We start from the raw sequence: 13,352 nt of genomic DNA, 5'->3' as shown, positions 1-13,352 counted from the left end.
ATGCTGTTTATTTTCTTTGCTTGTGATTGGGTAGTCTCAGCAAAAAAGTAAAAGTGCATTCTAAGCTTTGGGGAAGATTTCCTTGCAAAGTGAACAGCCTGTTTGCCTCTGGTAAATGAACCCTGACTCCATTTAAAATTGGAAAGCCCTTACAAATGCAGAACGATAAACAGAATCCTATACGGCAATTGCCAGGGAAAATATTGTTTGGGTAAAGTGCAGTTATAGTATAGTGTAATTACAATGGAATAAAAATTATGTTAAGCATAAAGAAAAATATAAAACCTGCATAAAAGTAGGCCTAGCATGTATGCTTTGTAGAAGTCCAGTAAAACAAAATATAGCAGTATTACATCTTGATCACCTTCCTTGACCATTCCCTACCTAATCCTAGGTGAGGGTGGTGCTCCACCAGCGTCCAGCTGTTATCATCCACACAATGACTTTTGTAAATCAGCAGCTGGCAGAAGTCCCTGGCTGTCATGTCTGCTAGAATCTCCACCATTTTGCTTGTCCCATCTTCACTAAAGACTTTAACAACCTGTAACATAAAGGACACACTTAATAGCTTGATGTTCTATCGCAATGCATTACTAATAACCTTGCCTTGTCTTCTGCCTCACTAAGGTCGTTGTGCTAAGAACATATCATGCTACCACTATGGGTGAAACTTTAGAATCCTGTGAACTAATTAAGCTGTACTATCACTTTGCGCTGCAGTAATATGTGAATCTTGTTACTTTTTCAACTTTCTAAAAAGGCTGAGTTTAAAAACTGGTTATATCCTTGGTATTTGTGCCCATTTAAAAAGTTCAACTGGAAAAAATGAGATATCTGATGCTATAACTAACATTTGTATAATACTGGTGTTTTTTTTTGTAAGGTTTAAAGAGCATCCATTGTATCACTCAGTCATAAAAATTGCAACCTGAAAATTAGGCTTCACTGAATATCTTTGCATTGCTAACATTTTTATATTCTTTCCTTACAAATTTCTAGACTCTTGCAATTAGGCTACGCAATTTAAAAAGCTACTCTGTCCTATGCTTACACAGCACATACTGTTCTGCTTATCCTGCAATGCACGTCTTTATCTGTGTTATGTAATTTTCCCTTTGCAAGATCATATTTATGACATGCATGACAACTGGCACCAAGGAAAGTCTTGCACCTTTGCAGAATTACATCTAGATCTAAAAAAAATGCCCATATTATAAATTCACATATGTATACAAGAAGGTTGCCCAAGCTATAATGTGAAACACATGCATGCACACACACTAAAAAGGTGTTAAATAATTTCTATAGGATTTAAACTTGTGCACAAGGATGAGCTCAAATGGGTTTAAAACAAAGATGATATATGTACTACATACACAAATATGTAGGTGAATATACAAGTGCATATATTATATACTAATGCACTCAGTGTAGCGAGTGAAACAAACTAATGAAGATATCATCAGAATTTTAATATGAAAAATCTTACCTCTACTGCATGTAAAAGGCAGCAATCAGGAGAACAAGATGGCATTTTAAGTCTAGATTGCCTCTTGAAATATTTATATTTTTCCTTTTTTGCTTTCCAGGCCCCTCTTGCAGACTAAAAGCTGCACACTCAGGGTAGAATACAGAGTGTCAACGGATTACTGTACTGTACCTGTCACGTAGCCAGTCTTACATGGCACTGTTCCTGGGGAAAGGCAGGCAACTCTTCCAGACCTCCTCTCAAAGGGTTACACAGTCAATCTTTTAGGTTGTGAATCAAACCACATTTTGCAGACCAATCGTAGTTCTCCTCTGACTGATGTAATCATTTCCCACACACTCTTGCAGACTTGCCAGATTTTTTTTTTTTAAGCATTTATAAAAAAAAATTCCCACCCCAGAAAAAACATGTTTTATGACCACCCACATGTTAATATCCAAACCCCCAAGATAATAAAAAGTTGAAAGAAAGAAAGAAAAAAAAAAAAAAAAAAAAAAAAAAGGAGGGGGGAATTTCTGCCAAAAGCATGCGTGTACTCTGAATCCTGATTGCTGTGCCAAACTGCACACACAATAGCCCTGCCTGGAAGCAGCTGATGTCATCCACATGCAACCTAAGCATCTAAACTTCTGGTGTGCTTGATAACTATTTCCCTTTGCAGATGGGGTCAGCAGAAAAAAAAAAAAACCTGTTGTGGTATGAATGTATATGTACACTAAAACATTAAAAAGAACAGCAGTTTAGGCTGTAGTGCCAATGAGCAAATGCAGGTAGATTGATTTGCATTAACTGCTCAAGCCATTTTCCTGTCCATTTTTCAACACATATGTACAGAGGGTATTAAAAGCTTTTTCCTCAAATGAATTAAACGATATTTCATGGATAACTAAATATTTCAGAAAGGTGCACAAAAAGCTGCGCAAAAGCAAAAATTTACCAAGATGTAACTTTCAACTAATAAAGACGCATTTAAAGTGTTCAACCCAACAAAAAAAAAAAAAAAATTTGACCCTGGTCCCTTAACCACTTCAATACCAGGCACATACACACACCCCACCCCCCTCCTGACCAAGCCAATTTTCAGCGGTCACTTTTTAAATGAAAATTGCGCGGTCATGCAACACTGTACCCAAACAAAATTTTTATCATTTTGTTCCCACAAATAGAGCTTTCTTTTGATGGTATTTTATCACTTATGCGTTTTTTTTGCTAACAAATTTTGTACAAAAGTAAGTTTTCGCCTTCACTGATGGGTGGCACTGGCAGACATTTTTAAATTGGCACTGATTGCCAGCTGCCTGGGCACTGATTGGCATATCCCTGGTGGTCTAGGGTGGCATACCTGGTGGTCCTGGGCAGGCATCCACGGGGGTGGGGGGTCTGCGCTGGAAAGCCGCGGATTGTCTCGCGTCTGTCAGATCGCAGCTTATCCTGCTGGATGTCATATGACTCCCAGTCAGGATAACTTTAAAGCAGATTAAACTGCACAGTGCTTGTGCTGTGTAATCTGCCCCTCTTTAAACTGTAGAAAAAAAACCTCCCTGAACCTGCCACTTCCTGTATCCCCCTCTGCGCTGACCACGAAAATCAGGCCTGGCCACCATGGTCAGTGCATGTCCCACTGTCATCCACAGCTCTGCTCTCAGCTCTCCCCTAGCTCTGTCTGTGTCAGTCTCCACCCCATTCCTGTCACCATTAGTACAAATAAAAGTTTACAAAAATGTCACTGCCAGCCCTTACAATATAGTTAGGCATAGCACACTGTATAAGTATTTTATAAAAACGGGCATTGTAAATACAGTTTTAGAGCGATCTTCAGGCCGGTCACGCGACTCACGGCTGGTCTCCAGGGCTACTGGGTGAGGTGCTTAGCAGCCATGTGAACTCCCCGGCTCATGTTAGAGGGGAGATCTCGGCCCCTCCTGCAGAAGCCATAAATAGGATGTGAACAGCGGCCGTGAGTCATTTGACCGGCCTGAAGATCAACCTAAATAGGTGATTACAATGCTTGTTTTTATAAAAAAAAGACTTAGTGTATGCTATGCCAGGCTCTAATAGAGGGGCTGGCAGTGATTTGCACATGTGGGTTAACTAACACTTTAATTTAAAGTAGGTAGTTAAGCAGAAATTAACATGTGATTAGCTGCAGCACTTGCACGACTTAGGCCCACATCTGTTTGTGCATGCGTCAAAAAAGCAAGATGTGCTTTTTTATTATTATTTTAAATGTAACAAAAACAAATCTAAACAGTCTGCGGATCACTGCAAACTGGTTTAATACCCCAAGTTGCATTGAAGTGGATCCAGATTTATAGTACATCAATTTGTGTTTTCATGCAAGCAGCCCATTATACAGTATAAAAATGTGGACAAAACCAACAAACAAAACAAACAAAACAAAACAAAAAATTATATAAATATCTGGTTGCTCTAGACAATGGAAGAATGACAGCTGTTGTGTTGTACTATATTCTTTTGTACATTGTCTGAACATATTTCACCTTCAATAGACACAGCATTCAGGCTCCATTCACACATGGGCATTCTGGAATCACAGGCAATTCTGCCCACAATTCCAGAATCTTGCAAACGAGTCCTCCGTTTTGACAATGCCATTACTTCTAATGGCATAAATCGCACTGCAATCATGGCAAATTGCTTTGCTGACGCCAAAAAGCTCCTGCTTCAAGCTCAAAATCGCACCATGCTTGGGGTGCCATTGGAAGTAATGGCATCTCAAATGCGTCCCACAATTTGCCACGATTCTGGAATCTCGGGCAGAATTGCCCGCAATTCCGGAATGCCCAGGCGTGAAAGGAGCTTAAGGGCATGATTAGCATCGGCTTACCTTGCATAGCAAGTGTTCCTTTGCTACTTTTAAATTAAAAAATTTAGACAGAAATAGGAACAACTTATTGTATAATCCTTTCTTGGAGTTGAGTAAGGGACTCCAGATGAGATACACTTACAGGGGAATTGGACACTGAAAAGGATCAGTCGGGCAATATAATCCCTCCCACAACCAGGTCTCAGTTTTTGGCAAAGCAACTGAAGATGGGATAGTGTGAAAGAGGGGAGGGACCTGTGTCCCTTAATCAACTGAGAAAAGCATTTTACACGTCATTTTGGATGCAGGATCAAAGAATTGGAATATGTGAATCAGTCAACGAAAGGGTGGGCAACAGCAAACAAAACATTGACAGGCCTTCGAGACCAGAGCATATATAAAAAACCAAAACCCCCCCCCCAAATAAAAAAAAACTGGGGCTTGTTTCAATTCACAGCTTACATCTGAAGTCGGCATCAGCTAAGGCCAAACTTCCACCTTGTAAAACTGAACGTGGATTTTTTTTTAAATCTAACAGTCAGAGGAGGATGCTGTCCAAGGTATGTCCAATCTAGGACAACTCCTTCAACCTACTCCACAACACACTAGTCAGTCTGAATACCTTCAGTGATGGATTGGTATAGTCACGAAGCACCACGGTGCCACAAAGGAAATCATTTTTGCCTGTTGCCATCAAATGTTATAATTCTTCAGTGTTAATCTGAACTTACGATTCAGATTTTTAGGTTGTAGTTATGTTAGCATTAGGTTAAGGTATGTAATAATTTAGTGTAATATTTAGAAGTAGTGCAATATTTTCATTTTTTGACTCTACTAATTCAACCAGTATTTATTCAATGCAGTGGTTTATTACAGTATTTAAATTCATTGTTCAGGGCAAATCTAGAGAGTCACAAGTGTTCATAGAGGGGAGAACTGATCAAAGCCTTTGTGTACAGAATTACTCAGAGAATGAGGCAAGCAGCACCTGGGAGGCAATCATTAGGGATGGAATTTGGCCACTGAAGTGCTCAACACTTGATGGTCCAGACCGGATTGAAGGGGGAAAAAAAAAAAAAATCCCACATTACTACCTGGTATGAATGTGATCACACCCCTTTGGCACCTGATGGACATATGGATTTGAGCACGGGCATAATTTTGTTTCTACTAACGGGGATGAAATCGCCTTAATAGTTTCCGGTATTCAATGGTACATCTAGAAAAAGGTGAATTTCGTAGCTTTTACAAGCATAGGAACAACTGAATCTGATCGATCACCATTCTTTAGGACCCTTGGCTTCCACAGCCATGTCAGTAAAGCCAAAGAACACAACTGGATTGTAAACCACTCCACAGGTCAGAAGATTCAGATGCTCTAGAAGAGCCCACAGAGAGAGTCTGCCAGGGACCTGATATAGAACTGAGCAACACACCCTCTTGTTTGATGCAATATCACTGGAATGCCTTGCATCTCAATCCAGTGGAGCAGGTGAGGAAGGAGCTGCAGAGGATGAAATACATACATCAGAAACAGAGCGTCCACTGCCATGGCTAAAGGATCCCTGGACCTGGAAACTAGAGAATTCCTGAGTACAGACATTGTCAACTAGTGAAGTCCACTTGCCAATTTTCAACACCTAGAATGTGCATGTTAACAGGACAGGAATGTAAAGTTCTGCCCAAGAGAATCAGGTTGGCTTTACAGAGCCACAAGACTTCTGGTTGCTGCCCGATAGTTATTGTATGGCATTGCTTAGGCACTGACTGAATCCAGGCTGAATGATATTGACATCAAGAGGTTCATTGAAAAGGTTGTCCAGGACACCTCCCCAGCCTATCCGGCTGGCATCCGATTAAGAATCTTCCAGACCTAGTGAAGGAAGACATTCCCGACTAAAAGCCTGGACTTGTGAGCCACCTGGCCAAAGATAACTTTGCCCTGGGGCAAATGTGAATTCCAGAGACAATCTTGTCTCATGCAGCCAAATTCTGTTGCAAAGCTAGTGAAATGGGGCATATGGGACTGCCTTGAAGGAGGCCATCAAAGCCCAGAACTCTCATGTAACAAGGACCCCTGGACTGCAAAAGATGAACATGAGAGCAGAGATTCAGGTTTGTTTTACAGAATGAAAACTCTAGCAAACTGGCATTTAGGGAAATGCCTAGATACTACCAACTGAGTCAGTACCAGCACCACCTTCTAAAAGTTCAGAATTTAACTGACCCACAAGAGAGACTGAACAGCACTTTAGGCAATGGCCAACAGTCAGTAACGGCATCTACGATCAATCGGCTACTATAGACAACACTTTTATGCGAGCCAGCATAGGGACTAACCATTCACTATGCATTAATAGGTACGTCTATGGGACTCCTGCAAATGTCTGCTTACATGAGAAAAATATTTGAGTAATATATATTATTTTTTATTATACTATTTTTCTCCTTTTTTCTTTTTCTCTTGCTGTCAGTTCATAGTACCTCCTATAGTCCCTTGTCAGTTGTTGGATACCCGCTCTAGGAGCCAGCTTAGAGATACCTATTGTCGTGTGAAGACTAGGGTTATGTACAATAAAATACTCATTAGAGCCCCTCTCCTCAAATTTATTAGGGGGAATCCTTTATTTAATCAACTATTAGAGCACCTCTCTGGGACAATTTTCTTCCATTATACATACCCTTTTTGGTTTTTAGCTGACAAGATAATTCACAACCTAGCTGACGGACGTGACGCCCTTTGTGTCCGGTCCTGATCTGCTGGCGGTCTTGGTTTCGCGGTAGCGGCGCTGTTATTCGGGTCTGGACCCCGGTGGCCAACCATTCTCTCCCTCCCCCTCTCCTAAACTGGATGCCATGTGATGTTGATCCTGCAATATTATGGTTAGAATATTTCTTTGCAATTATACCATATCCTTACCATGTAAATAGTTGTATATATGCATTATTCCTGATATATAATATTTTCTATTGTGTGTTTTTTTGTCTTTTTTCTACAATAATGTTCCTCAGACAGATATACACCTTACCTCCAGCCCCTGAAGAAGAGGTCGCAATCCTTATAAAAACCTCCAAACGCGTCGGGCCTGCACTGTCAATTAGCTCCTTGCTGATACAGCCTCTGTGGGGTTAAGTGTAGCTCTGTCGACTTGTTGTGTATATCCTGGTTGTATTACCATTATTTGTAAAATTTTGGCATCCATTTTTGTTTTTACATGTTGCCTTCTACTCAGTATATGTCATACTTTTAACCTTAGAGTATAAAAAAATCAAGATTTTATTATATCAGTTATACTTTGAGACTTCCGCCCTTTAAAATCCCATCTAAGAGGAAAAAACCTTCTACTGTACAGTCAGTAACTTTGGACTTTCCACTGCACCTTGAATTAGAAAATGGTGTGCCACAGCAAAACACGGGTAGCACTGATACTGGAAAGATGGGGCCATGCAAGTAAACATCCTTTATAGCCACAGACAGACAGTACATTTCCCTGAAGGGAAGCAATGACTGCCCTGGTGGATTCCATGCTGAAATTTTGCACTCAAATATAGACATTGAGTGCCTTCAGATCAAGAATGGAGTATCTTGATGTTGGAAACCATAAACATGCGAGTAGAAAACCCTAAAGTCCCAATCCTGTTTTGAAACAATGGCAATGACTCCTGGAGAGAAGAATTGTTCCAGAGCAGTGTCAAGGTCTGTTAATTGTTAGAGACATTGGCAGGACTCAACACAAAGCAGGATAGGGGCAGAGAGATTGAAACTATTCTCAGTCAAGGACATGGTGTACAGTGAGACACTACAAAATAGTTTATCAAAATTAAAAAAATAGGTTATACTTACCTGTTCAGTGCAATGGAATTGCACAGAGCGGTCCCTTGCCTCCTCTTCTGGAGTTCCTCCTTCCTGTGGGTGTCCCCTCAGCAAGCTGTGTGCTATGGGGCACCTGTGCGGGCACTCTCCCAAGCCAGGCTGTGTCAACAGGCAGGAGAGAAGTAGTGGGGAGTTTTTTTTAACCTTAAAGTAAAGAGTGCATTAAGGCAAAAAATTTGAAAAATTTTACTTTAGCACCACTAACCCACACATCTGGAGACCAGTTGGACACGCCAGAGAGCACAACACAAAATGTAATTGCAGTGCTGGCCTCTCTGGATACCCATGACAGATACAAAAGTGTTGTAGCATAATCTCCATAGTGGAGATCCCTGGGGGAAATCCAAAAGGAGGTCCCCTACACAGGCCAGATTCACTTAAGTCCCAATTAATGCAGCGGTGGTCTTGAGAGCTCCCAGTTGCAAACAGAAACCATGTAATGATTTGCTTTTCCCAGGAGATGAAGATGTCCATTCACTAAGACACTAGCAAAAATTAAAACCTGGAAGGGGAGAGGATATACTGGCTGATTAACAGCTTACATAGTTGGTAAGGTTGAAGAAAGACTCCAGTCCACCTAGGTGAGCGTGTATAGTTTATTCTTTATTTTAAAATTTGACACTTCCTGCTGAAACCACCAATTGTGGAAGGGCGTTCCATGTCCTTACTGCTTTGACAGTAAAAAACAAAACCCTAAGCCATTTAAGATTGGATTTTCTCCTGTCCAACTTCATTAAGTGGCCACGTGCCTTCTTGAATGACCCGAGACTGAATAGTTTCCTCCCAATGTTGGAATCAGCATTGAGATTTGTATATCGCGATCATATCCCCTCTTAAGCATCTCTTCGCCAAGGAGAATACAGTGCATCCGGAAAGTATTCACAACGCTTCACTTTTTCCACATTTTATGTTACAGCCTTATTCCAAAATGGATTAAATTCATTATTTTCTTTAAAATTCTACAAACAATACCCCAGAATGACAATGTGAAAAAAGTTTGTTTGAAATCTTTGCAAATGTATTAAAAATAAAGGAAAAAAAAAAATTCACACGTACATAAGTATTCACAGCCTTTGCTCAATACATACACATACATACTCTTGATTGTCTACTCTCTCCTCAGTGACACCATATTGTCCCAGTGCATAGCCTTTTGGGGCTCTTGCGATTTGCTTCTGGAGACCTTTTCCATCTTCCCCACGGTATTGTTTGGTTTGGGATACAGGTCAACGGAGATTGCACTTATTTGAAATGGTTATGTTTTTATGGACTATGGCCTGTGTGGGTTCATGGATTTGAGGACACCAAGTATTGTCTCTAAACCCACAGCTACAGGAGCCACCAATACATAGTGAGTTTGATGAATGTTTTTAACATGACCTAAACATTTACAAATACTGCACCTACACGAATTGCAAAAGACTGCCCCTGAGGAAGGAGTCAAGCGGCTCCAAAACATGGATATGTTACAAAAACTTCTTTAAACATTGAATAACTTATGTGAACAAATAGTGTGGTAATATGTGCATTTTACTGCGTACTGTATTTTTGATAATTACATTTCTACTTTTTGTAAAATTAACCACTTCAATACCAGGCACTTTTACCCCTTCCTGCCCAGGACAATTTTCAGCTTTCAACGCTGTCGCACTTTGAATGACAATTGTGCAGTCATGCAACACTGTACCCAAACTTTATTTTTTTTCTTCCCACAAATAGAGCTCTTTTGGTGGTATTTGATCACCTCTGGGGTTATATTTTGCTAAACTAAAAGATCCAAATTTTTGAAAAAATATAAAAATGTTTTAGTCATAAAATTTAGTTTTCTTCTTCACTGATGGGCACCGATGAGGCGGCACCGATATGCAGCACTGATGGGCACCAATAGGAGGCACTGATGAGCAGCACCGATGAGGTACTGACAAGTGTTACTGCTGGGCACTGTGGCAGGCACTGACAGACTTTGATGGGGCATTGCTGGCAGCTGATGGGCACATTTGATGGGGGCTATGCTGATTAACAGCACAGACCCCCCACTGACAGTGGAGAGCTGCCGATCAGCTCTCCCCATCAGTGCGAACCGAGGAATGCAGTTTAACGGCACTTCCTGGTTCACGCGATGATCAGCTCCGATTGGTCACAGCTGATCATGTGGCAAGAAGCATCTGTCAGAGGCTCCTTACCACAATCGGAGATTGTGTGTCAGATTGACATGCCGCAATCACCGCAGGCGTGCGCCGGCATGTTATCCTGCTGGACGTCATATGACACCCAGTCAGGATAACAGAACCACTGCCCAGCCATCAACCTGTTATAGGCCAGGCAGGAAGTGGTTAAACTTTGCATTTTAATACAAATATTTGTTACTCTTACGCCATTAAAGTCCCATTGCAGAGGGGGAAACTGTTTTTCCCATGTGTCTCAGGGATGTGGCTATATCTAGCAGATCTTTGAACCTTTAAATTTTTCACTGTGCTCATTGGGACCTTTAAATGCTGCAGAAAGGTTATTGTACCCTTCCCCAGATTGTGCCTCGATACAAATCCTGCCTTTGAGGTCTACAGACAATTTCATGGACTTTACAGCTTGGTTTGTGCTCTGAAGTGCACGGTTAACTGTGGGACCTTACATAGACAGGTGTGTACCTTTCCAAATCATGTCCAATAAACTGAATTTACCACAGGTGGACTCCAAGTTGTAGAAACATCTCAAGGATGATCAATGGAAACCAGATGCACCGGAGCTCAATTTTGAGGAGTGTCATGGAAAAGGCTGTGAATACTTGCATGTGATTTTCCTTTTAATAAATGTGCAAAGATTTCAAACAAACCTTTAGCATTGTCAATATTTGGTTTTGTTAGTAGAATTTTGAGGAAAAGAATGAATGTAACACATTTTGTTATAGCCTTATTGCAAAATGGGAAAAAAGTTAAGCGCTGTGAATACTTTCCAGATGCACGGAGATCTTCCAGTCCTAGTTTTGTTGCCCTTCTCTGGACTCTAGTTCCAGCACATCCCTCCTGAGAACTGGTCACCAGAACGACAAACAAGATGTGGCCAAACTAGTGTTTTATAAAGTGGTAGAATTAGTTTTACCCCTTGCGTAAATCCATTTTTAATACATGTTACTGCCAAGTTTAATCAACTAGGAACCCCATATCTTTTTCCATCGTCAAATTCTCCCAGAGGTTCTTCACCTAGCGTGTAGCTGCCATTCCTATTTTTAACCCCCAAGTGCATTGCTTCACACTGAACCTCATTTGCCATGTTTTTACCCACCCCTCTACAGGAAGACCTCACTAAAATAAAGTTGCTATATCCTGTTGTGAAGTTATTATCCTGCCTAGCTTAGCATCAACACTGAGATTGAACTATTTGGCTCAATGGACACTACCAAAAAATGCAGGATAAAAAAATGCTAGTAGCATTTAGAATCTTTTAGAAGTATTAGCTTTTTTTTTTTTTTTTTTTCTCTCTTTTACTGCAAAAAGGCTAATAAAACACTAAAAAATCCCAAAAAACTGTTAGGAGCATTTAGAAACAGTTCAGAGCATTTAGCTTTTTTTCTGCTGGAAAACACTCCAAAAAAAAATAAATCCTACCTAGTTTTTCTGCTCCTAGACACTAAAGCTCAAGATGCTTATAACGCAAAATGCTAACGCTTAGAACTCCAGACCATTCTGAAGATGTGCATTTATCACCACTCTCCAGACCTGCCCCTGTAACCAGTTTTCTATCCAGATACATAAAGCAAACACAGGGCAGGGGCACTAAGGGCACACATGGAATGATGGTTTATGAGAAGATCCAGGCAGCTCACTACTCATATGAACGTGTATGAGGAATACGCAAATAGTCATTCAGGAGCACCACTTATCTCCAAGGTCACTAGAATGCCATGCATAGCAGAAAAAAAAAAAAAAAAAAAAAGGAAAAAAAATTTAGCCAAATGGTACAGTCAATATATTGCAAATAGAAGGTTAAAGTAGTACTGTCAGCTTGCCAAATCGGAACAAAGCAACCACATACCTTCATACAGCAGAGTCAGGGGTGTATCCAGACCCGGTCCCATGGTGTGGGGAATTAATCCTGGACGTCACCTGACTGCCGACAAACAGAGGAAATTCCAGTGTCTGCCAAGGCTCAGACTGCAGTGTACTGTGGGTCGGGAGTGGCGTGGGTATTGACCCAGATGTGACTTCAAACTGGCAGAAACCCCAAGGCAAAGCCGCTGGAAGGACAAATTGCTGGATGGTCTGGCAGCAATCACAATTACAGTTCGGTCCAGATATATTTGGACAGGCACAATTTTAGATTTTTCCTGGTATTTTCCAAAACCTATTCAAGCTATAGTTATATAGTGGATATGGTCTGAACGTGCACACTCAGGTTTAATATGAGGGTACGTACATCCAAATTGGAGGAAGGGTTAAGGAATTACAGCTCTTAAGATGAGTCATGCCCTTTTTCAAGGGACCAAAGGAATTGGACAATTGAATCAAAAGCAGTTTCATGGCCAGGTGTGGTCACTACTCCTTTGTTATTTCTTAAAGCAGGTAAAAGGTCTGGATTTGATTCCAAGTGTGGTATTTGCATTTGGAATCTATTGCTGTGAACCTACAATAATGCGTTCAAAGGAGCTGTCCATGCAAGTGAAACAGGCCAATTGGAAGGCTTCAAAAACAAACCCAGAGATAGCAGCAACATTAGGAGTGGCCAAATTAACTGTTTGGTACATTCTGAGGAAATAACACTTACGAGTTCTGCAACATAAGGCCTGGACGTCCACGTAAGACAAAAGTGGTGGATGAAAAGGGAAGGTGTTGGGTTGTCGGTACCACAGTGAGAATCAGACAAAATTATAATATTTATATACCAATGCTGCACCTAAAATTAGTGAAAACTAATACGTGATGAAAAAAAAAATTATAATCGAGCGAAATCCTCGATTCAGTGGTATATCTCCTTCAAGCATATCATTCCAATCAAACAATCATGTGTATGGGAAGCGGAATCCCAATCCAATATGCAGGTTTTAAAACGTAGGCATCTTCACTGCATATAACCAACTTACATCAAGCATGTCTGAAATAGCTCCCCCACAAAGAGCCACAGGTGGCAGGATAGTGTGAAACTGCTAATTTTTTTTATTGCTCAAAAAT

General features: G+C 40.7%; 1 protein-coding gene across 3 annotated transcripts in view; it reads right to left on the bottom strand.

Annotated features, from left to right (window-relative positions):
* Nucleotides 1-13,352, bottom strand: part of GRB10 (growth factor receptor bound protein 10) — a 329,633-nt gene that overhangs the window by 106,345 nt on the left and 209,936 nt on the right. For all 3 annotated transcript variants that reach the window (XM_073630598.1, XM_073630599.1, XM_073630600.1), the window contains one exon: nt 385-541. In XM_073630598.1, the coding sequence (XP_073486699.1) occupies nt 385-541 (157 nt within the window). The remainder of the gene's footprint in view (nt 1-384; nt 542-13,352) is intronic.

This window comes from Aquarana catesbeiana, linkage group LG05 (genome assembly GCF_042186555.1).
Source record: "Aquarana catesbeiana isolate 2022-GZ linkage group LG05, ASM4218655v1, whole genome shotgun sequence".
In the NCBI taxonomy this organism is placed as follows: Eukaryota; Metazoa; Chordata; class Amphibia; order Anura; family Ranidae; genus Aquarana; species Aquarana catesbeiana.
Note: the sequence above shows the minus strand (reverse complement) of the source record. Positions and strands in the feature narration are given on the sequence as shown.